This window comes from Lemur catta, chromosome 11 (assembly GCF_020740605.2).
Source record: "Lemur catta isolate mLemCat1 chromosome 11, mLemCat1.pri, whole genome shotgun sequence".
Lineage (NCBI taxonomy): Eukaryota > Metazoa > Chordata > Mammalia > Primates > Lemuridae > Lemur > Lemur catta.
The window spans coordinates 60674894-60700519 of NC_059138.1; the positions used below are offsets into that span (position 1 = coordinate 60674894).

The 25626-nt window shown below is 35.9% G+C and overlaps 1 protein-coding gene across 1 annotated transcript in view; it reads right to left on the reverse strand.

The window, feature by feature from the left end:
• THSD7A (thrombospondin type 1 domain containing 7A) overlaps positions 1-24785 on the reverse strand; it is a 226359-nt gene extending 201574 nt beyond the window's left edge. Inside the window, 3 exon segments of the mRNA XM_045564151.1 lie at positions 23557-23909; positions 23911-24389; positions 24740-24785. Coding sequence (XP_045420107.1) covers positions 23557-23909; positions 23911-24389; positions 24740-24785 — 878 coding nt within the window.
• Positions 24786-25626: the final 841 nt, after the last annotated feature.

The following is a 25626-nucleotide window of genomic DNA, read 5'->3' on the forward strand; positions in this document are numbered from 1 at the left end:
CCAGAAGAATTTCAGTCTTGGGTTATAAATAAGCTGAATGATATACAAGAAAAAATTGATATCCACCGCAAAGAAACCGCAAAAAAATTCCAGGATTTGGAAGAAAAATTCACTAAAGAAATAGACGTATTGAAAAAAAACCAAACTGAACTCCTAGAAATGAGGGATTTATTCAGGGAGCTACAAAACACAGTGGAAAGTCTCAAGAACAGGGTAGATCAAATAGAAGACAGAATCTCAGAAATCGAAGATAACTCTTTCCAATTAAATAAGACAGTCACAGAGATAGAGCAAAGAAATAAGAAAAAAGACCAGAGTCTTCAAGAAATGTGGGATTATGTGAAGAAACCTAACGTGAGAGTTATAGGCATCCCTGAAGGTGAAGAAGATAATAAGCAAGGGCTGGATAAACTATTTGAAGACATAATAGAAGAAAATTTCCCAGGCCTTGCTAAAACTTTAGATATACAGGTTCAAGAAGCTCAAAGAACCCCTGGTAGATTCATAGCAAATAGGAAAACACCACGCCACGTAGTCGTCAGACTGACCAAAATATCCACTAAAGAGACCCTTCTTCGAGCTGTAAGGAGAAAGAAACAAGTAACATACAAAGGGAGGCCCATTAGAATTACGCCAGATTTCTCAACTGAAACTTTACAAGCAAGAAGAAGTTGGGGCCCCATTCTCACTCTTCTGAAACAGAATAATGCCCAGCCTAGAATCTTGTACCCAGCTAAGCTAAGCTTTCTATATGAAGGAGAAATTAAGACATTCTCGGATAAACAAAGACTGAGGGAATTCACCAAGACAAGACCACCCCTCCAAGAAGTACTCAAAAGAGAGTTAAACATGGATCATCACAACAAAGACCCACGAATGTAAAACCACCCAAGAGCTAAAGATCAAATTCTAGCCACCACAATGGCTCAAGAGAGAAAACATAGCAATGAAGTTCTACCCAATAAGATAAACAGAAATCTATCCCAATTATCAGTTCTCTCACTAAATGTCAATGGCCTGAATTCCCCACTCAAGAGACATAGACTGGGCCAATGGATAAAAAAACACAAACCAAGTGTCTGCTGCCTTCAGGAAACTCACTTAACCGGCAAAGATGCATTTAGACTGAAAATAAAAGGATGGAACCTGATATTTCAAGCAAATGGTAGCCAAAAGAAAGCTGGTGTGGCAGTTTTAATTTCCAATAACTTAGTCTTCAAACCAACAAAAGTAATAAAAGACAAAGACGGTTACTACATACTGGTGAAAGGCACAATTCAACAAGAAGACATAACCATATTTAATATGTATGCACCCAATCTAGGTGCACCCAGATTCATAAAGCAAATCCTACTCGATCTAAACCAAATCATAGACAACAACACTTTAATAGTTGGAGATTTTAATATCCCACTGACAGCACAGGACAGATCCTCCAAGCAGAAAATAAGCAAAGACATAGTAGACTTAAACAGAATGCTAGAACAAATGGGCCTGACTGACATCTACAGGACATTCTACCCGAAAACCACTGAATATACATTCTTCTCATCAGCTCACGGGACATTCTCTAAGATTGACCATATCCTAGGTCATAAAGCAAGTCTTAAAAAAATTAAAAAAATAGAAATCATACCCTGCATCTTCTCAGATCACAATGGAATAAAAATAATAATGAACCTTAACAGGAACTCTCATTCCTACTCAAAGTCATGGAAGCTAAACAACCTTCTCCTGAATAACAATTTTGTAAAGGAAGAAATTAAGTCAGAAATCAAAACATTCTTTGAATTAAATGACAAAGGTGACACAACTTATCAAAATCTATGGGATGCAGCTAAAGCAGTCCTGAGAGGAAAATTCATTTCCATAAATGCCTATTTCAAAAAGACAGACAATTTACAACTAGACAACTTAATGAATAGACTCAAAGAGCTGGAGAAAGAAGAACAGACTGACCCCAAACCCAGCAGAAGGCGAGAAATTATTAAGGTCAAATCAGAATTAAATGAAAAAGACAACAAAAATACTATAAGGGAAATTAATAAAACAAAAAGTTGGTTCTTTGAAAAGATAAATAAAATAGACACACCACTGGCTAGACTAACCAAGAGCAGAAAAGAAAAATCTTTAATAACATCCATCAGGAACATGAAAGGAGAAATCACAACCGAAGCCACAGAGATACGTGACATTATCTATGAATATTACAAAAATCTTTATGCACACAAATTGGAGAATGAGGAGGAAATGGACAAATTTTTAGAATCACACAGCCTTCCCAAGCTCAATCAGGAAGAAATAGAATTCCTGAATAGACCAATATCAACAACTGAAATTGAAACAGCAATAAAAAACCTTCCCAAAAAGAAAAGCCCTGGTCCAGATGGGTTCACACCTGAATTTTACCATACATACAAAGATGAACTGGTGCCCATCCTACATAAACTATTCTTCAATATTGAGAAGGATGGAATTCTCCCCAACACATTCTACCAAGCCAATATAACATTAATACCAAAACCAGGAAAGGATGCAACAAAAAAAGAAAACTACAGACCAATTTCTCTCATGAACGTAGACGCAAAAATTCTCAATAAAATCCTAGCAAATCGTATCCAAGTGCTGATTAAAAAAATAATTCATCATGACCAAGTAGGCTTCATCCCAGAGATGCAGGGGTGGTTTAACATACGAAAATCTATAAATGTAATTAACCACGTAAATAGAAGCAAAAATAAAGACCATATGATCCTCTCAATAGATGCAGAAAAAGCATTTGACAAAATTCAACACCCTTTTATGATAAAAACACTTAACAACATAGGCATAAATGGGACCTACCTAAAAATAATACAAGCCATATATGACAAACCCACAGCCAACATCATACTGAATGGGGAAAAACTGAAAGCATTCCCACTCAGAACTGGAACCAGACAAGGCTGCCCACTGTCCCCATTACTTTTCAACATAGTATTGGAAGTCCTTGCGAGAGCTATCAGACAAGAGAGCAGAATCAAAGGTGTCCAAATAGGGACAGAAGAGATCAAACTCTCACTCTTTGCTGATGACATGATGTTGTATCTGGAAAACCCCAAGGACTCAACCAAGAGACTCCTGGAATTAATTAACGAATTCAGTAATGTCTCAGGTTACAAAGTCAATACACACAAATCAGAGGCATTCATATATGCCAATACCATTCAATCGGAGAACCAAATTAAGGACTCAATACCTTTCAAAATAGCAACAAAGAAAATAAAATATCTAGGAATATATTTAACTAAAGAGGTAAAGGACCTCTATAAAGAGAACTATGAAACGCTAAGGAAGGAAATTGCAGAACACGTAAATAAGTGGAAATCCATACCATGCTCATGGATTGGAAGAATTAACATCGTTAAAATGTCTATACTACCCAAAGTAATCTATAGATTCAATGCAATTCCTATTAAAATACCAACATCATTTTTCACAGATTTAGAAAAAATAATTATACACTTTGTATGGAATCAGAGAAGACCCCGTATAGCAAAAGCAATCTTAAGCAATAAAAACAAAATGGGAGGTATTGATTTGCCAGACTTCAAACTATACTACAAAGCTGTGGTTCTTAAAACTGCTTGGTATTGGCACAAGGGCAGGGACACAGACCAGTGGAACAGAACAGAAAACCCAAATATAAAACCATCCTCATATAACTATCTAATCTTTGACAAAATAGACAAAAACATACTCTGGGGACAAGAGTCCCTATTCAATAAATGGTGCTGGGAAAACTGGATAGCCACATGTAGAAGACTGAAACAGGACCCACAGATTTCACCTCTCACAAAAATCAAATCACGGTGGATAACAGATTTAAACCTTAAATGGGAAACAATTAGAATTCTAGAAGAAAATGTAGGAAAGACTCTTACAGACATTGGTCTAGGCAAAGAATTTATGAAGAAAACCCCTAAGGCAATCGCAGCAACAACAAAAATAAACGACTGGGACCTGATTAAATTAAAAAGCTTCTGCACAGCCAAAGAAACAGTCATGAAAATAAACAGACAGCCTACAGAATGGGAAAAAATTTTCGCATACTACACATCAGATAAAAGACTGATAACAAGAATCTATTTAGAACTCAGGAAAATCAGCAGGAAAAAATCAAACAATCCTATCAAAAAATGGGCAAAGGACATGAATAGAAATTTTTCAAAAGAAGACATAAGAATGGCCAAAAAACATATCAAAAAATGCTCAACATCCCTAATCATCAGGGAAATGCAAATCAAAACCACAATGAGATACCACTTAACTCCGGTGAGAATGGCCTTTATCAAAAAATCCCAAAACAACACATGTTGGCGTGGATGCGGAGAGACAGGAACACTCATACACTGCTGGTGGGAATGCAAACTAGTGCAACCCCTATGGAAAGCAATATGGAGATACCTTCAACAGATTCAAGTAGACCTACCATTTGATCCAGCAATCCCATTATTGGGCATATACCCAGAAGAACAAAAGTCATTCTTTAACAAAGACACCTGTACCCGAATGTTTATAGCAGCACAATTTACAATCGCAAGGATGTGGAAACAACCCAAGTGCCCATCAATCCACGAATGGATTAGTAAACTGTGGTATATGTATACCATGGAGTACTACTCAGCTATAAGAAATAACAATGATACGACATCTCTTTGGTTCTCCTGGAGAGAGCTGGAACCCATTATTCTAAGTGAAGTATCCAAAGAATGGAAAAACAAGCATCACATGTACTCACCAGAAAACTGGTTTCCCTGATCATCACCTAAATGTACATCAGGGAAGGATACCAATTGGATATCAGACTGGGATGGGGGGTGGGGGGAGGGGATGGGTGTATGCCTACATGATGAGTGCGTTGCACACCCTCTGGGGAATGGTCATGCTTGAAGGTGCAGACCCGGGGAGGTGGGGGGGGGAGGGGATGGAGGTATGACTACATGATGAGTGCCAGGTGCACTGTCTGGAGAATGAGAACGGACGCGCTTGGGACTCTGACTCGGGGGGATGGGTGGGACATGGAAAATGTATATAACCTAAACTTATGTACCCCCATGATGAGCTGAAATAAAAAAAAAAAAAAATAAAAAAAAAAATAAAGTCAGAATAGTGGTAACCCTAAGAATAGGCGATAGTGACCAGAAAATGGCACAAGGAGGGCTTCTGGGGTGCTAGTTCTGTTTCTTGATTTGGGTGCTGATTATATGCATGTGTTCAGCCTGTGAAAATTCACTGAGTTTCTCATTTAATGTGTACTTTTCTATATGCATATTATACTTCAATAAAGAGTTAAAAAAAAATAAAAAAAAATAAAAAAAAAAGAAAATAAATGTATTTCCATTGTGTAGAAAGAGTAATAAAAATAAATACTTTAAAAAGATAATTACATTAGGAAATATTTATACATAATCTAGAGGACACAAAGGCAAAGAATTATCATTAGGAAATAAGAAACATAAAGAAACTGGTTACATTTATTGTTACTGAAATATACTGGATTTTCAAAGCTTTCAGATATAAATTTCAATGTAATTTTATAATATTAATGACTGCAACAAATGTTCATAAGTGATTTAACTTTGATTTTTGCCTCCATATCTAGGCATAAACAACTAGGCTTCAAAGATAAATCTTAGTATGATTTATGTATTTTATCTAAGGTTTAAATTAAAAACACCACATGAATAAACAGAAATTTGTTTAATTTTTGTACTTTTCAGATGATAGTATGGAGAAAGGCAAAAAGAAATATAAATAACAAGTGGTCCTAATATGTAAGTCAGTTTAAATATTTATGATTTTCTTTTTATATCTGGTATTTACTCTACTGTCTTCCTAGAATAATATGGTAATTTTATAATTACTTTATTATCCCTACTTTATTTCAAAATTGCTGATACAATATGTCCCTATCAGGTCCTGCTCATCTTTAACATAGAACAAGGCTCTAGTGTGGTGTGAACTTTCCTTAGCATCTGGCCTACTTCTCTCAGATCAGGAGAGTGAATTGGTAATGGCAAACCATGTGGTTGACAAACCTCTGATCAATAATGCAATAATTTCTCTTAATAAAAACTAGTTGCATAAGTAATTAACAATTTTATTCTTACTTCACACCTTTCTTCCTCTACAAATACCCTACATTGCAGTCCCGATAAATGTTTAACAATCATTCCTTCTATTGAAGTAAGTTGCCCTCTTAGTATTTTTTAAGGCATTTTTTAAAAGTCTAAAATATTTTTATCTATCTTGCCTTTTAAAAGGTTTTTCGTCAAAATTCATCAGCACTTTTTTTAAGTCAGTGATATAACTATGGCATGAAGGTTACTGTCCTAGTTAAAGCTATTTAATTTACATGTAGAAGTACTATCATGCCTTTGTACACCAATGGAATAATAAATACAATGCTTTTAGACATAACTGAAATTCCAGCTTTAAAAAGTGACTTTGCCGACATGATCATTTCTAAAAGAGAAGACCAGGGCAGCACAATGTGTACAGTTTCAAGGGCTATTTTCTAGGTGTTAATGAAAACACCCCTGTCATCCTTTGGCAGCTGCCAAGGGCTGAGCAACTCCTTATGGTCCTCTCACAGTAGAGGAAGAGAGGACAGGGATCGGAGAGATAGTCTCAAGTAGTTCACAGTCTAGTTGACAAAATACTACACATGAATGATATAAAACACCTGTTTATTATCAAAGTCAAATTAATCTAGCACAACTGGGACACTTCATTTGGCCCCAAGAGGATAGAACGAGACCTTTTTCATTCAACCTGTACTTTTCCATCAGCCACTGTCAGTAAATGTCCACAGCAACAATATAGGACAACTGCCCTGACTCCTAATTCATTCTCAGCTTCACCTGTTTCTCTTGCTCCCTGAGCTCCAGACTACCAGCTTGACAATGAAAGTAGGAGATAGAATGAATCTTTGCAAAAATATGTCACCAGTGCATTCTTCCCAAGAAACTCCACAAATCACATTAGGAAGTGTTTTTTCTTCAAATGGATTTATTTCACAACACACTGCCTTAGTTGTTCAAACCCAAACGGTTTCAGAAATCAAATTTGTAAGTCTAAAATTAAGATGACACAGCAGTGCACATGCATCATTCATGATGATTTCACAGTGTTTCTTAGTCTGATTTACAGTTGTCAAAATTAACATTACAAGACATGATCCATTATGTGAATCACTCAACACTGCATTATCCAAATCATGACAAATTTAATTTAAATCACTTTCTATTTATTTTAGCCCTTTCATTTATTTCTTTCAGCTCCTTTCTACTTTTTCCTTTCTTTCAGCTGAGAAAGGTCATAAACTTTATGTAATTCTTACTATGACATCTGGGGCACACAGTATGGGGAAAAGCCATGCTTATGGTGCTGACTTGAGTGAGGCAAATGCATTGCATGTAACCAAAATGTTTGTACCCCCATAATATCCTGAATTTTAAAAAATAAAAAATAAAAGGGCATAATAAAAAATGACATCTCTTTAATAATATTTTCTTCACAATTTCCAACACAATCCTCATTTTCATATTTTGTTTTTTAATTGTAGATTTGGTTTATCTTACTTTTCTTTCTTTGAGTTATCTTTTTTATTATGTAGAAAACTCCATATTATTCTGAACTAAGTCACAGAGCTGTCTTTAGAGCAGGGTTCTTGTAGACACAAACCCCCAGCACTTAAACAAATAAAAACTTAAAATCTTTTTTTATCCAGCTTTATTTTGAATTCAGTGCCTTACAAGTTAGGAAATACATTAATTAAAGGTGAAATAATTAAGAAATACTTAAGAAATTAAGAATTAAGAAATAATTTAAAAATAAGGCAATAAATGGTTTTATAATGGAAATCTGTGATGCAGTAATTCTTTCTCCAAAGAAAGCTTTATGATTTATTTGATGTATATACTTACAAAATAAACATTTGTCTTCTTAATACTGGGCTTATCATATTAAAGCTACATAGATCTAAAAAAGGTGCCTATTTAATTTATAAAATCACATATACATTATATATACATTGATTTTTTCCTTCTTATGGAATATAACCTTGCCTTTCTGCAAGAGATTTAAAGAACCTAAGAAGGTAAGAATTTTGTTCTTTTCTTTTTTTGTTTTCAATGATCCTTACCATCTAGTAATTTAAAGCCATCCTTTACTATTAATAAAAGTTCATGTTTTGCTCATTTTCTCAATTTATATGGCAATTTTACATGCATAATTTTTGTATCTTCAATATAATCTTGACCCATGTGTAATACAGGAATGTTATTTCTATTTTCCTATTTTAAAATTATGAAATAAATAGTACAGTGTAGAGTTCTGACTTGAATCTAGGCTGTTTGAGTCTGATGCCAGTGTTCTATTACCTCAGTTGCATAAAACTTTTCCTACGGTGCCTAAATTAGTTTCTAAGTTCTTAGCAGATGAGGACACTAGCTCCTCTTCTCAGACTACCCCAAAGATCTACCTTAAAAAGGGCCACTAGAATCACCTGCCTTAACTTCTTTCTCTTATTAACCTGCCTGAATACCTAAAATTTTCCACTCAATATTAATTTCTAATAAGACAGTGAAGAGCCATATATTATTATAATGAATAGATTATATGAATTATTTTGTTAGGCTAAATAAGAAGTAACCACAGAGGAACAAAATAAAAGCCTGCCTGATTAAATTCTGACTGAGTAAAAAAGTCTCCAAAATGATACAGCATGAGTACCACTCAAAAAGGTTTTAGTTATATTTTCCTGGTTAAAAAAGAGAATAAAGGCACAGGGTTAAAGGGTTAAATATTTCCTCACAAAGAGAGACATTCAGACTCAAAGTAAAAGTAATTCATGATTTTTCACTTATTCATATTTTACCCCACAGTGCTTTACACTTGCCTAAAATATTGCTAGATTCATGGAATAACTAAACTAGTAGGTGGAGGTGATCGAGGTCAGTGCTTTCAAAACATATTTTTCAAAGGAAAGATTAAGCACATTATAGACAATCATTAGGTATTTGTTGAATAAAAATACCTATAAAGATGATGAACAGAGAGAGAACATGAGATTCCTCAGCCCATGGGCCAACTCTGTCCTCCTCTTCCCACCCTGGGTGGAACTAGGGAAAGGCAAAGTGTTTAAGAGCAAAATTTAAGAAGGCACTTGCACAACCCTTGGAGTGAGTGCCTCCATAAATTTTGCACCTCAAGAGCCTCTCTTTCCTGTACCTGTCCTCACTAATCTCCTCGCCTACTATTCCTTTGTTAGAAGTCCTTCTTCTTTATTCATCATCTAGAAGGAAAAAGCCATGCCACAATCCCATGGCAGACTTCCTCTTATTTCATTACAGGATTAGAGAAAGTAAATAAACTTGGGGGTGAGGAATGAATATAATGAAGTGATTATTAAAAAGCATCCTCTTTCTCACCCCCTTCCCCTCCTTTCTGGAAGGGTCAAACCTGGGCCAGGCAGAGTTTGGCTAGCACACATAATTATAAGGATCAAAAATGAAGTATGTGGCCATGTTGAACAAGATGTAGAAGACAACTTCAATTGTTATCATCATGAAGAGATACCAACAAGCATAGCCAGGGAGCTCAGTGCTTTGGCCATCTGCAGTCATCCCAGAGTGTCCCGGGCTCTGGTCTACTGAGAATGTGAGATTTCAAATAAATTGGCCAATTTAAAGTCTGTATGTCATTTGAGAAACAGGAACTAGTAGGGTACCAAAATAGGACAGAAAACTTCTTATCCTTCTGTTTCTACTATTCATCAGTGCTATCCCAACCATCCTAGCATTTTGTTACTTATCTATCAGAAGTCAGGAGGTGGGAGGTTGGTACCAGGTAAGCATCAGAAGAGGCAATCAAATAGTTAAACGGAAATTGTCAAGATTCAATTTCCTCTCAAGTTGATCCTGTATTGTCTATTTGGCCTCAATATCTCCATTGTTGATACCTTGATCCAGGTTTTCTTGGATTATAACCATGCTCTCAGTACTGGTCATCCAAACTCTCCAATTTGAGCCCTCCAATTCATTTTGCATACCATTATTGTTGATGAACATAATTTTTTCCCAGTTACTGGAAAAAAAAAGCCCAAATTTCTCCACCTTACTATCAAGGTCATCAGGCTTCCCTTTTAAATTTATTTACTACTCTTTTACCACCTACTCCTTTAATTCAAGTCATCCCAGTACATTCACAGATAGATAACCTGTTCATTCTACCTTTGAGATTTTTTAAAATCAAGTTTAACTTGGAATGCTCAGTCTTCCCATCATACCACACTTAGATAAATTCTATCCATTTTTCAGGACCTGAATCAAATTCTATTGCTTAATAAAATTAGTGAATATAGATGCAGTCTTTTGAAAACTTTAGTCATTTTTATCTTAGATTTATCCTTTTATCAAGTATTTATTTTCACCGACTATGAAATATGTATTATACAACTCATAAAAGATACAAAACATCTGGGCCAATGTGGAGTTATGGTAATTTATGGTAATTTTATTTATTTACTTTTCTCCTTGTCTTTCATAAATAGAATTAAAGATAACAAGTATAGAGGCAAGGCTTTATACAGAGTTGGAACTATGTGGTATCTATTGTGCTCTTCACCTATTTCTTATTTAATTTCATTATATGGGATCCTTGATTGTTTAGAACCTGCCAGAGAACTGCATTTTTGATAAAACTATGTGAAAACCTTTATGAAATCCAAAATTTATCAGTATGCCATACATTATATGAAATCAGATGTATTCAAATTTTACACCACTGAAAATAATTTCTGACAAATTCATATTTATTATTCTTGAGTCAGAATGTACATCTCTATTTAAATATCTACTTCCAATCTTAGCCACCTATCAATGGGAATATATGTGTGTTAATATATACAGATCAGTTTGTGTTCTAGCTAACATCTATTAGTAGCCTTTTGAAAGCTTTAACTTTTTTTGTAAAACCAAAGAGAAAAATTAGTGTAATCTCAGTTTTAGTCAAAATTGATTTTTTTTCAAAATTGTGCCTTGTTTATTCCAGTTCACTACACTGTACATGCTTAAGTCAATATCCCAAGATCTTTTTTTTTGTTTGTTTATCACTATTGATTATATTTATCTTGAAATACAGAGCAAAAATTTTTCTGCTCCTCAGGAAGAGTAGAAAAATTGAACTTTTCTTTCTTTTTTGTGTGTGTTTAATTGAGCAATTTTATTTCTAACACTAATTTTTTTTTTTCCAGCTTATCATCATGGGGGTACAAAAGTTCAGGCCACATACACTGCCCATGTCCCGCCCATCCCCCCCCCCCAGTCAGAACATTCAAGCGTGACCATTCCCCAGACGGTGTGCAACGCACTCATCATGTAGTTATACACCCATCCCCTCTCCTCACCCCTCACCTCAGTCTGATACCCAATTGGTGTTATTCCCAAATGTGCACTTAGGTGATGATCAGGGAAACCAATTTGCTGGTGAGTACATGTGGTGCTTGTTTTTCCATTCTTGGGAATATCCCAAGATCTTTATAGCACAATGACTTCTTGTGTTAAGCACAACAGTTATTTTCTTCATTTATAATTCAATTGCTATCCTGGTAAATACTATGCAAACAAATGTTCCATGATTACATCCTTTTAAAATCTAATATCAGTGACCACAAATTGTACTAAATAGAGAAGAAATCATCTCTCAAAGAAACTTTTGGGAAAAAGCTAAATAATCACTCTATAATAAAATGATACGAGATTAGAAAACTAAAGAACATAGCAAGGTGAAAGTATGAGTAAAGGCCTAAAAAGAAGCAAATAAGATAAAACACATGACATTACTAACATAATGTGTTAGCAGACTCTAATAGAGTGAGCATATTCTTAATTAGGTTATACAAACAGTGCATTAATAATTTATTAAATTCTTTATTCTATGGGAATTTGGTTTTCCTTTTGAAAGTATTTCCTCCTATTTAAAACTCTTCTTATTTAAGTTAGAAGGAAACTCAGTACTACCCACATCAAGCTAGTAGAATTCCAGCAAATAAATGAAAACAATAGATGAGATCACAATTCCTGCCAAGGAAATGCAAGGTCACTGCCCCAGTCAGCAGCCAGGCTGCTCCAGGAAGTGCCAGCTCCCATAGGAAACTTGCTCTCACACTGTCTCAAGTAAGAGAGCAAAATAGAACAACCAAATGGGAGATATTAATGAAGCTCTCAGGAAAAGTGAGAAAAGTGGAATGGGCCTTATTTAAAGTTTATGTGGAGAACAATCTATGATCTGAATTAAGGTTAATCCCTTCCCCAAATCCATCAAAGGTTTAAAATGCTACCTAAGAGCCTCCTTTTATTCAATTGTCCTGTAATAGGATCCTCACTTAAAACAAAAATACTCAAAATTGTATTGTATACTTAAAATTTGCTAAGAGGGCAGATCTTATGCTAGGTGTTCTTACCGCACAAAATAACAACAACAACAACAATAATAATGTGATAATAATAAAAGGGGCAGAAAGAAGCTTTCGGAGGTGATGGATATGTTTATGGCCTTGATGTTTCACAGATATATACTTATCCCCAAATTCATTCAGTTGTATACATTAAATATGTATAGTTTTTTTTCCCATGTCAATCATACCTCAATAAAGTTATTAAAAAAATACTCCTGGGAAATGGTACAGAGAGGTTTAGGAGAGATGAAGGCATCCTGGCCATGATGAGATAATTGTTCCTTAGGATGTGGGAAATGACCCTGGTGGTCACTTTGATGTTTCTGAATGTGCTAGAAGTTTATGGGTGGACATTGACAATATTAGCCCTTAATCTACCATCATAAATGTCAACTAATTGATAGTGATGAGTCCATAGCTAGGTGGCTTCAAGATGTCAAAACAGGAGTGACAGACAACATAAATAAGGATGCTTATAAATGGACAAAAGATGAAATCAAATAAGCAAATGCTCAGAAACCATTTGAGTACATTTACAATATTAAGAATAGGACATTTCTAATTTCTAAAGAAATGAATATTTTTAACTATGCAACAGCAATTGTGTAATGTTAACCAGGCACAATAATATTGAAATGTGTTCTAAATTATGTCTCTTGCGTAGAATCAGTATAAATATATATTCTCTTAATTGACTATAACATATCTTTTAAGAATATTGTTTTGGTTATTTTCTTCATAACCTTAGAAGTTTTCCTTTTCCCATTGGCTTCAGTGGACTCCCTATTATACAGTAAAAGACTTCAGTTTTAAAACAGAAAGATTCCCTTAAATTTCAATACTTTAATAAACATTTACTGGGAGCTGATGATATGCTAGGCATTACTTTAGTTGAACGGAGGCCATAAAAGTTAATATTGTGTCTTTCTTTCATGAAATAGTTTATCTAGCCATTTACCTATTTTTATAACATAGATTATAAATGTGTATATATAGATATGTGTTGATATATTAATATATTCTGACATAACATATCATAAATTCTGAGAAAATTTTAATATTTAATAAAATTAAATTTTTAATACAATTTTGGACCTGATATAATATGATTGCACTGTTTAGTTTTCTTTAATGTAATAGTTTCTTTACTTTCAAGAAATGAAATTAGGTTGAGGAAAAGCACAAAAGACATAGAAATAAATCTGGGTAATAAGTAAACATAGGATAGGAGGTATGCATAAATTCAATTATAAGTTTGAAGAGAAAAATGTCATGGCTAATGAGGGATGTTAAATGAGAATTAAATAAGAAAGTGGAAGTCAAGTTTCTCCTGATTTATTGATATAATTTTGACCAGAGCAGCTATCTTGGATCCCAATGTGGTTTAGTGAAGAATACACAGTTACTGGCATTTGTTCTGCCTGTGCAGTTGCTCCAGTATCTTGAAATGCATATGAACATTTTTGGTAGAAGCATGAAAATGTATGTGCTTCCCTTTCACTGATTTACATAAGAGTTCATTTTGTGAATATAATAAAATAAAAATATATCTATTTATAAAATAAATACACTGTATATAAAATAAATTAAAAACTACTCCTACTAATGTGCCTCCTCATGAATCATTTGCCTTATGATGAGCTAAAGATAATAAGAAGCCATAATGATTAGCTAAATATTGTTCCCTTATTTACCTTAAAGTTTTAATTATTCTGATGTTTAAAATGTATACAAATACTTCAGTAGTGCATTATATAATTTATAAATAAATAAATATACATATATTGGGGTGTGCTCAAAACCCTGTTACAAATAAATGTGGAGATGTTTGGACCAACAGGATATAAAGTCCAAATGTTTTAACTTGACCTTCCAGACTTTTATAGGTTTCCATCATTTCTCTTCTAGGCTAATTCCTCCTTCCCTTATAAACTAACCTCCAGAGGTGTGAATAACTCACAGGTACAAGATCCTTGCACAACAAACTATTACTGCTGCAAGTCTCAGTTCCTTTGCTTTTGCTGTTCCCGTATTCTTCCATCATCCTTCCTGACCTAATCCTCAACTCCACCAGCACTGCCTCTAGGAGGCCATTCCCAATCCTATCAACCTCCCTCCAGAAATAACTCACTACCTCAGCTGTCACTTGCATGCTCGTGCACGCTCTTTCTCTCTCTCCTCTCTCTCAACATAAGATAGCACCTCTAATATTTTATTGCTTTTTTTTGCAGCATCCTTTCCGTAATTAAAAAAATAGGTCTTACTTTTTTTGTCTGTATATTCCAGCACCCTGTCTTGATGTCTTTCACTTTATTGAATGAACAAGTAAATAAATAAATACATACATAGTAAATTAATTAATAAGTAAATTAACAATGACTTAAAAGCACTTCTCTGGTTCTGACACTACTCTAGTATAGCTAGTATATATCAGTCAGGGCCAACAGAAAACAGATTACAAATTCATATGGGTTAATTCAGAAGAGTTTAGTAAAAGGATTATTAATAAAATTGTGGGCAGTGTTAAGGAAAATCACCAAGGAATGGTGAAGCACCCTGGGGCTAGTAACTACTGAAAAATTATCACCCTAAGGGGATGATAAAGGGACTAGAAGCTGAGGCAGATCTAGAGCGGAGGAGAGGGCTCCTGGACAGGACAGTAGCCTTTGTTAGAGGAACTCAGCCACAAACACACAGGAACATTCTCTTTTTACCTTCTGATACACTGCTGTTTTCTCCACTCATATTAATAGAATCCAACCAGAAAGAAGACTAGGAAGTCTTATGAATGTATTGCTCAGAGGTCATCCTCCAGGCACATAAGCAGGGTTGGGAAGGCTTGAGAGTGGACCTCTAAGGTCACACATAACACACTGCCCAGTCAGCTCTACATTTTGGGAGAAGTAAAGATTTTCTTTTTAGCCACCTATCATCTACCACAGAGTGCAAGCATATTGATGCTCCTTGTTCAATCAGGTGTGGCCAACAGGTAGCTGAGGCAAGCTTGAGAGAAATGATGATTTGCATCTGGCAGGCAAATTGACACTTTGGATATTACAGAAAGTTTTAAAAATCTAAAAGCCTGCTATTTGGAAGTAGTAATTTTATAAATGGATTCTGAATAACCTAAAAGGAGTCTGTGTTACTTTAAACAGTGGGCAATTTTCTCCCTTCTTTTTGGTAAGGGTGGGATTAACTTTGCAGTTTCACTGATTTACAAAATCATAGAGTGGGAACAGGCCCTCAGCCACCACATAGCACATCAACCGATTGAAAACCTTGCAGTTACTCTCAGGACTGCTGAGAGCTGCCTTATTCTATATGCACTGCATATACATTTGCCCTGCGGTTTCAGTATGAACTGATTTGTGGAATATGTTGAAAATTAACTTTCTGCCAAGAAAAATATTAATACATAGGATTTTATGTTCACAATTTGGGGTATGGTTATCAGTCATTAGAATCGCAAAATCTGGACAGTTTTTAGAGTTTTTCAGCTCCCTCCTTCTCTCCATCACCACTGCCCACCCCATCACACATATGGCTTAGAGAGGAGAAAAGTGAGTCCCAGAAGGTTTAAATGACTTGTTTGACACTGTGTAGCCATGAGTGCATGGGTTTCTCAATTCTTAGTACTTTTTCTCCTAATTGTTCATCACTTAAATTCTTCTCTTGTTGATTCAGCCAGTTTTTAGACTATTGTAAAGCTAGTAGATTTATATTCAAGTTTTATATCACCATTCTGGAGAACAATCCTAAAACAGAAGGTTGGAGTAGTTAACAACTAGCATTCTAAAGCAAAATAAGAATCAGGCATAAAGAAATTGACTGTGTTATATTATTAAGAAACGCAATTTTCTGCTCAGCAGTTTTTATTTGGAAGATGGTAGGGTGTGTCAGAAAAGTCTGAGTTTAGGAAAAAAATCAGAAAGCCACTTTAAGAAGTATTATTCATTATGATCTCAAATGCTAAGGCTGAATTTATATAGAGAATTAAAAGAAAAAAATGAAGCTGATAACAGAAATGAGAGAAAAATATGCCAATGTGTTAGTATTTCTAAGGGTTATTAGGTTATTCCCTTCTTCACGTTTTACCCAGTTACTTTTATCCTTCTGTATTTATGCCTGAAGTATGTGCTTTATGGAGTTACCTAGAAGTTGGATAGGTCTATTGTTTTTTAGCATAGCCAAAAGAAATCTGTTTTAAATCCTAATTCTGTCTTATTCCCTCAGGAATTTACTGGGCTGAATTTCCCACACTTCTTGGCAATGCCTCCACTGAAATTATTACTAACTGCCTTTGCCAGACAATTCAACAAAACAAGGTGCATTCAAATGGAAGATATTTTCAATAGTAGGCACTACAGCCACTAAATGTTTCTTGTATTACTTAGAGCAGATTTCACCTTGTTCCTGAAATGTGTTGTGCCTTTGATATGATATTCAGATTCAGCTCCTTTTATTTTAGGAGGAGGTGTGCTGGCCAGGTAAAGCATTCCAGAGTTGAGGGTGGTGCACAGCAAAGCCCAGATCACAGACTGCACCTGTTGCAATCTGGAGATGGCTCTCTGCTCTTCCTCCACTCTACCTTTGACAGCCAGAAGACCAGAAAAGTAACTTTTCCACTTAATTTCTCCACCAGCTACACTTCCCCTGTGATCCTGGGGTGGGAAACTGGCTCCTAAGGTACCTTCCCCATACCCCCTTTGCCCACAGATTGAGATAATTCAGTAAAAAGAACCTTAGATGGACTGCCCGGGATTGTGTCACTGGTTACTTTAGGGAAGTCTCTTGCATGCTCCAGGTCCTGGCTTCCTTCAGCCTTGAGACGCAGATTTATCATGCGGACAATTTTTTTCATTTTTCCATTTTCCTTTTTTTTTTTTTTACTGTAGCTACTTCCCTTGTGGGTGTTTCTGGTTGATTTCAAGGCAGGCGAGTGGAGTAAAACTGCCTTTACTCCCTCATCTTTAATTAGAAGTCACATACCTCATTTGGTAATAACTACATGATATTCCATGTATCAGAAAACAAATTTAGCTAAATCGGCTTTATTTGCTATTCCAGAATTGGGCAACACTTCATTCCATAAGAAAGAATGAGTGTTCATATGAGATGGGAAGAGGAGTTTACTTTTATAGACAGAAAAGGGCTGAAGAAAGCAGAAACAGAAAACAAAACTTGGATTGGTCATTTCAGACTTACCTTTCTTGTAAAGGTCAAAGCAGAGGGAATTTCCTTATCATGCTGTGTAGAACTGGCCTGTTTGTGGATTTGGCTATTATCTCTCTCTCCTGATTTCTCAGAAGGTCACATAAACAACTTAGTTTCAGTTTAGTGACATGGAATTTTAGCACAAGTAATTCCATTTTAGTTTGGTCTGTTGGAGCCTCGCGCAGAAGCTCAGTGCAGACCAATGGCCTCCTACAAATTTTATTTAACATTCATAAAAGAGTTAATACTGCAAGCTGAGACTTCTGTCCTTGGAAAGGCCTGCTCAGAGGGTTGGTCCTTAGCTCCCATCTGGGAACTTAACTGGTAAACAGTTCCCTACACTGACATAAAATTTTCCATAAATGATGAGAGTAAGGTTCACTGCACCTAATCTATTTGTATGATTTGTTATATAATGCATTTAATTATTTTGTGAAGTCAGTCCTTCCTCTCTCTTTTTATTTTTCAGTATTTTCCTGGCTTATTTTGTATGCTTCTTTTTCCCTTCTAAAGTTTACAGTAGCAATGTAGGTAAAAATCACTATACTTACCAAATGCTCTAGACAAGCATACATCTACATATTTCTACTTTTCCAAGTCTGGTATTAAGTGCAGAACTTTTATAGTTAAGCTTATTTACATATTTTTGTTTTGTTTTGTTAGTTTACTATTATAAATGAGATATTTTAATCTTTTTTCCAATTATAATATTAATATTTAACTTATTACTGTTTGCATCAAGGGAACATTAATTTTTTAATATTATCTTTGTTTCTCTACCTCATTGAATTTTTTTATTGCTTATAAATTTTCAATTGATTCTATTGAATTTTCCAATAGATAATCATAACATCTGGGGAAAAAAAAATCTTGATTTTGACACCTGCTTTCTAATATTCATTTCTTTCTCTTCTCAGGTACATTGACTACTATGTAACAGATCCATGTTAACTAACAGTGGAGCTAATGTGCTGTCTTGTCTCATTTTTTAACTTTAAAGGGAACGCTTCCAACGTTCCACAGTTGAGCATTGTGCTGGCTTTCAGTTTTATGTTTCTTTGGCTGTCTCTCTCTATAAAAATTGATCTATATCAGTTCTTCTATCAGTTCATTATTTCAGCAACTTCTAGCATAATATTGGCCATGCACAATTTCAATGTATGGATTAAAGTCTTCCTTAACTTCAGGAGAGTTTTATCTTTGTATTCTGTTTTGTTTTTTTTAATTATTTTGGTTCTTTCTTCAGAAACACCAGACTTTCCTATAGTAATCGTCTTTGTTTGTTTCCATATCCATTGTCTCTTTGAAAAATTAATTTACTTGATGTTCTCAAACTGTTCTCTATATCACTTACCCTTCCTACTGCCAATTACTTTTCCACTTTTTGTGGCTTCTAATGTGAATTATATTTCTGGTATAATTTTCTAATTCCCCTCCATTTCTTTTCTGAGCTCTGTCAGATCACTTTTAAACTCATTGTATTTTCTTATCTCTTTGTGGAACATTAAAATTCTTTCTGTTTTGGGTTCAGAAAACCATATTTCCTTTAATATCTTTGGTTTCCTAGAGAACGTTTGGCATATTTTCCTACAAACTCTTGGCCTTAAGACTCTACTGAAGCCTGGCTGGAAGTCACTGGTTCACAGGGAAGCCTTCCGTGTCCTAGTGTGTGTGTAGTGATTTAGAATTCTCTCCCACTGGTTGTCAAAACTTTCATCCTTCAATCTGTCAAACTGATAGGCTTTTGTTGCCAATAACGGCACACTGGGTTTCCTCTTTCAGTCCTGCCTATTGTGCTATTCTGATTTCCAACAGGACTCAAGTGTGCTTCTGCAGCTCTTTCCACAGACACAGACCACGCCATACTCAGCAGGTGTCACCGACTTGGCCCCTCAGAAAGCTCAGGCTACTCCTAAACAGTCTGAGTGTTCACGAAAGCTGACAAGATGTAATGCCCCTCTAAGTTTCCTTACTCAGATAGGTCTAATTTCACCACATTGACCAAATTTCTGTACCAATTACGGTTTGGGACTGTGACCATTTCCTATTGTCATAAAAAATGGACTTTTGCTTGTGTTTTTCATTCTTATTGATTTTGGTGTGTTTGAAAGCAGAAAGCAAGGCAGATCTATCACCTTTAACTCGGATATTTCAGCAGTAACTCTGCTAAAATTATTTTTATGTGCCTCTGAATTGATTTCCAAAGATTCTTATGTTTATTTAGCCAAATTCACTTGCTATAATATGACTTTTTTGAGCCTTAGTAAATAATTTTTATCCTCTTACATAATAAAGTAGCTTCTGAATTTGATGGAAGATAAAATATTTTAAATTTAATCAAGTTTTTGATTTGTGGCCCTGTGCTTTGGTGATGCAATTGATTCATTCTTCACTTCATTGGGTTTGCTAATATCATGGAGTAATATTTGGGCAAAATAGGTCAAAACACCTGATTTTTTTGTCTCTTCACAGGACGTTAACTTTCTTAATCATATATGCTAATTCATATATAAGAAAATATTGATAACCGATTTAATTGTTTTACATTAAGTTTAATCCATACTTTAAGAAGTCAAACCATACATACAACTATTTTGATTAGAAAAGTTATATCTGCTACTTCTAGTGGGATGTAAGCACCTGACAAATATTTAGGTTGGTGTAAAGGTAATTGCAGTTTTAGCATTGTTGAAATTTGCCCTTCAATAGTGGAATACATTCTTAAATAAAAAAATGTTATGTTATACATCAATTTAATGCCCATTTCTCCCTTCATGTTTTTTTTACTAATGACTTATTACTTGCTGTTTTATATATTTTATATATTATTACATTATATTATATTACACATTATGTTTTATATCTATTTTAGACTATGGAAATGATGTTAGACAAAAAACAAATTCGAGTGATTTCCTTTTTCAAGTTCAAAATAGGTTGTAAAGCCATAAAGACAACTCCAAACATCAACAACACATTTGGCCCAGGAAGTGCTAACGAATGTATAGTGCAGTGGTGGTTCAAGAAGTTTTGCAAAGGAAACGAGAGCCTTGAAGATGAGGAGTGCAGTGGCTGGCCATCAGAAGTTGACAACGACCAATTGAGAGTAATCGTCGAGGCTGATCCTCTTACAACTGCATGTGAAGTTGCCTAAGAACTCAAAGGCTGCCATTTTACTGTCATTTGGTATTTGAAGCAAATTGGAAAGGTGAAAAAGCTCGGTAAGTGGGTGCCTCACGAGCTGACAGAAAATTTAAAAAATCACCATTTTGAAGTGCCGTCTCCTCTTCTTGCACACAGCAACAATGAACCATTTCTCAATCGGAATGTGATGTGTGATAAACAGTGGATTTTATATGACAACTGGTGATGACCAGCTTGTGGTTGGGCGGAGAAGAAGCTCCAAAGGACAACTTGCACCAAAAAAGGTCATGGTCACTGTTTGGTGGTCTGCCGCCAGTCTGATCCACTACAGCTTTCTGAATCCCTGTGAAACCATTACATCTGAGAAGTATGTTCAGCAAATGGATTAGATATACTGAAAACTGCAATGCCTGAGATATACTGAAAACTTCAACAGAAAGGGCCTGATTCTTCTCCATGACAACCTCCAACCGCACATCGCACAACCAACACTTCAAAAGTTGAATGCATTGGGCTACCAAGTTTTGCCTCAATCGCCATATTCATCCAACCTCTCTCCAACCAACTACCACTTCTTCAAGCATCTGGACAACTGTTTTCAGGGAAAACGCTTCCACAACCAGCAGGATGCAGAAAATACTTTCCAAGAGTTCACAGAATCCCAAAGCATGGATTTGTACACTACAGGAATAAACAAACTTATTTCTTGTTGGCAAAAATGTATTGATTGTAATGGTTCCTATTTTGATTATTAAAGACATGTTTGAGCCTAGTTATAATGATTTAAAACTCATGGTCCAAACCTGCAATTACTTTTGCAACAACCTAATAATCTGCACATTTTTAAATATATTTGATTAATTCCAACAATTGGATGGGAATATTAGGCTCTGTGCAATGGTAGCTACTATCTTAATTACAATTTTAATTGAGTAGTCAACATTAAATTAAATATCTACAGAATGCTAATGCAGTGACAGCAGGAGACAACTCAAGTTGCCTTGGAGACTCATTCAACTACTTGATAGGAGCCAAGTAACTAATATAACTAATATTTCAGGAAAAGAGATCATGAAATTACCAGATTAAGGACAGTTAGCAAAGAACAAAGTGGAGATTGGGTCAAAAACGCACATGTCACAGAATCACACATACACATATACACATACACACACACACACACACACACACACACACACACACACACACACACACAGAGTCTTAAGGAGTTGTAGGGAACCTGGAGAATGACGGCAGAACAGATAGTCATTAGCAAGGCCTGGGGAAATGGAATGATGGGACCAGAATGCAGAAAGAGCAAATCACTGTACAGCTGAAATAAAATACAATTGGATGAGTACAAAGAGGGGAGAGAATGATAAATATCCTAAAAATAGCAACTAGAACAATGCTACGATGAGAGAAAGTCACCTTAGACAGATGAATTGTTTGCTTTATTTACTCATTTACTTAAACTATATCATGTTCCCAAAAGGCATTATACCAAATTTCAAAATGCATACATAGCAAAAATCACTTGACAAGAATGAATGAAGAAAAAATAATGAGGGTGAGAAAAAAGATAATGCTAGTGGGATGTATTGATAAACAACATGCATTCCACACAGTCCTATTTAGGTTCCCAACAGCCAAAGTAAACAGGAAAATGTGGTCTGCAACAATAATTCCAGTGACCAAAAGAAAAACAATCCATCTGCTCACCAGAAGCACACGGGCCGATTCAGCGAAATTTAAATTATATGCTTTTAATCAAGAAAACAGACTGCATGATGGAGTAGATGACACTCTCAATGTCATTTCTACAATAAATATGATATAAATTTCTGAGTGATGTTACTATAATTTCTCAGTTCAGTTCAAATCATAACCACATAAATATTTCAGAAAAAGCAATTATGCAAATGATCCAGATAAGCCACTCCCAGATGGTCTGGTTTATCCAAGAGCAAAATTTAGAATATTCAGAGAACATGTCCTTTAGATAATCCTCAATGAATATTATTTTCACAACAAATAAATCATACAAGATAGTCTTTCATAATATTGTCATTATCTACCCAAAGATACTTTGCCAAATAATTTCTGTCTAGAAAATGCAGCCAATTAATTACATGTTTTCTAAACTAGGCTACTCATGATTAAATATCCTCCACTTACCTTACTTTCTGCTGATTCCCATTTTCTTCTCTGGAGGGAGTTATTCCATTATATAAAATGTACAAGAAAATTATTCTTAGGTATAGCTCCCTGGGTTGTTGTTTACAGCACATTTTGTTTATAGGGTAATTCTGAAAATGCTATAAACTTGGAGAGATTACAAGTGTGTCTTATTCTATTAACTCACTAAAGTACTTGAATTCAAAATCCCAATACTCCAGCCTCTAAGAATTTTTTTCCCCCATTATAGAAGAAAACTGCATGATCTTATGGAGAAAGAGCAGTATTTCTCATGGAGAATCCCTCATGCTCTCTAGACTTTGAAAGGAAAATTAAATTTAACTCCAGTAGTATAGGGCCCAAACATTAACAGTATAAACACCAACAAGAAACCCACACAAGCTCAGAAATCTTAAATTTGGGGTAGCTTGTCCCAGGTTGTGCATTGTGTACTCCAGGAGTTAGTACACCTGGTCCTGACAGAGAGACACTCACGGTGAGTGGTAAGAAAACGTTACCTCATATCAGCAGCTTTGCCCGTCTTGTTCGTACAGGTAACCTCCCTCGTCTGATAGCCAATCTGGATGTCCCAGTATTTGTTCTCTTGTCGGTTCTGTCTGTTTCTGTTTCTCTTTTTCTTAATAAGTTCACGGGCCTCGGGATCCTTTACTGCTTTGCCGCGGTCTTTTTCCCGATCTTTATTCTTCCCGCGCCTCCTCGCTTGTCTGGCTTGTCGCGGGTGGGGCACCGAGCACGCGCTCCAGGGCGCCACGTGCAGGCTGTACCTGAGCTCCTCGGCTTCGCACGCAGCCGACCGGCACACCTGGAACTCGGTCAGGTTGGGACAGCCCGAGCCTCCGAACTGCGGGGGGCGCCACGACGCGGCGGGTCCGGTGCTGGAGCCCGCTGCCGCAGGTCTTGGAGCACTCGGACCAGGCGGAAAACTCAGACACGACGCAGTCCTGCTGGCACGGGATGAGGCAAGCCTGCTCCAGGAGAGGCTTGGGCTCAAAGTACTCACAGATGATATCCTCCGCGGGAACGTCTTTGTCCTTCTGGATGCACGTGATCTCTCTCACCTGAATGCCTTCTTCCCCCTTAATGCACTCCAGGGGTTTCTCTAGGCTTTTGGAAATCACCGGCTGACACTGATTCCAGGGTCCCAGCCTCCAGTCGTACAACTCTTTGTGCCAGTCACAAACTTTGAAACAATTTTGCTGGTTATTGGGTCTTTCGGCCTGCTTACAGTTGGTGTGCAAGGTCGTCCACCCCTCCACGTGGGCACACCACACGGCCCTGGTTTGGATGCCTCCTAGACCGCATTCGTCTCCCATGCATCGGCCCCACGGACCTGCAAAACAACACAGGTGTTAACATTGCCAGTTCAAGAAAACTACAAGTTACTTCACATTCCAGAAAGGCCTTTCAAGACCTAGTACATTAACTTCCCCGAAGTGTTATAAAGTAGGTCTCTAAACGCGAAAGTTGGAAAGTAATGATCTGCACTAAGTATTTTTGCGAAAGGGGAACTGTGTCACAGAGTCTATATAAGGTAACTGCTGCGATAATTTCACTTTGGGTCCTTGGGGGATTACGAAAAGTTTGCTTTTATTCATTTCCTTATTTTAGGGAGTTAGAAATCTTTGCTCATAAAGGACATCAGAAATTAGTCACGGTGAAAACCCATTACTCCTGCCTCACCAACCATCAAATCCATTTCAGTAACTGGCAAAGAAAACGGCCCCATGTGAAGCCCTTCTCCTGCAGGATTTTCTTTTCCTGGGCAATTAACTGTTTTGTAGAACTTGCTCTCTTCTACCTAATTTTTTATTTCCATAGACTATGACTGCAAGGGTCTAATAGTTGAATATTATGTGTGCTGATAGAACTTAAAGTGTTACTCACTTTCTGGTTACCAAAGCTGGGAAGTGATAATCATTTAAGCACATTTTGCCTTCATATTTACAAAAAAATATTATTTTTTCTCATTTCCCCAGTGAGGTATAGAGATGGGTAAGGAAATTTAAATTCAACTAAAAGATTATTGCATTTTTTGAACATTGAGGGGTTATGTGGTGTTTTATCAATTTATTCATTTCTTAAATATGAACTATTTGGTATTATAGAGCTGTTTTACGAGATTCTTAAATCAGTGGCTTAAGTATGAAATGTGGGCTTTTTTCCTTAGAATCCTGCTTAGAATAGATTTAAACCTTATATTTGCATATATCTTTTTCTAAGGTAGATGATATGATTTTCAATTCTGTAACAGACAAATCTCAATTTGCAAAATTGAAAATTATATTATTTTGGAATTATAAGGAAAATTAAAGATCGTACGATTACATGATTTTCAAAATGTGTTCCATGAATTTGAGGAATTGTTTGATGTGCCCTAGAGTCATTTCAAAGGTGTGTGGCAAGGCGAGGGCTAGCATGTAGGTTGGACTCTAGCACCCCCACTGCACACTCCTGCCCCCTCTCTCATTGCTGCTCCTATAAGAAAAGCTCTATTTTTATTATTTATTTTTATTCACATGGAGATTATGCATAAGATTTGTCTGCAAGAGGCTTCTGCTGTGGAAAAG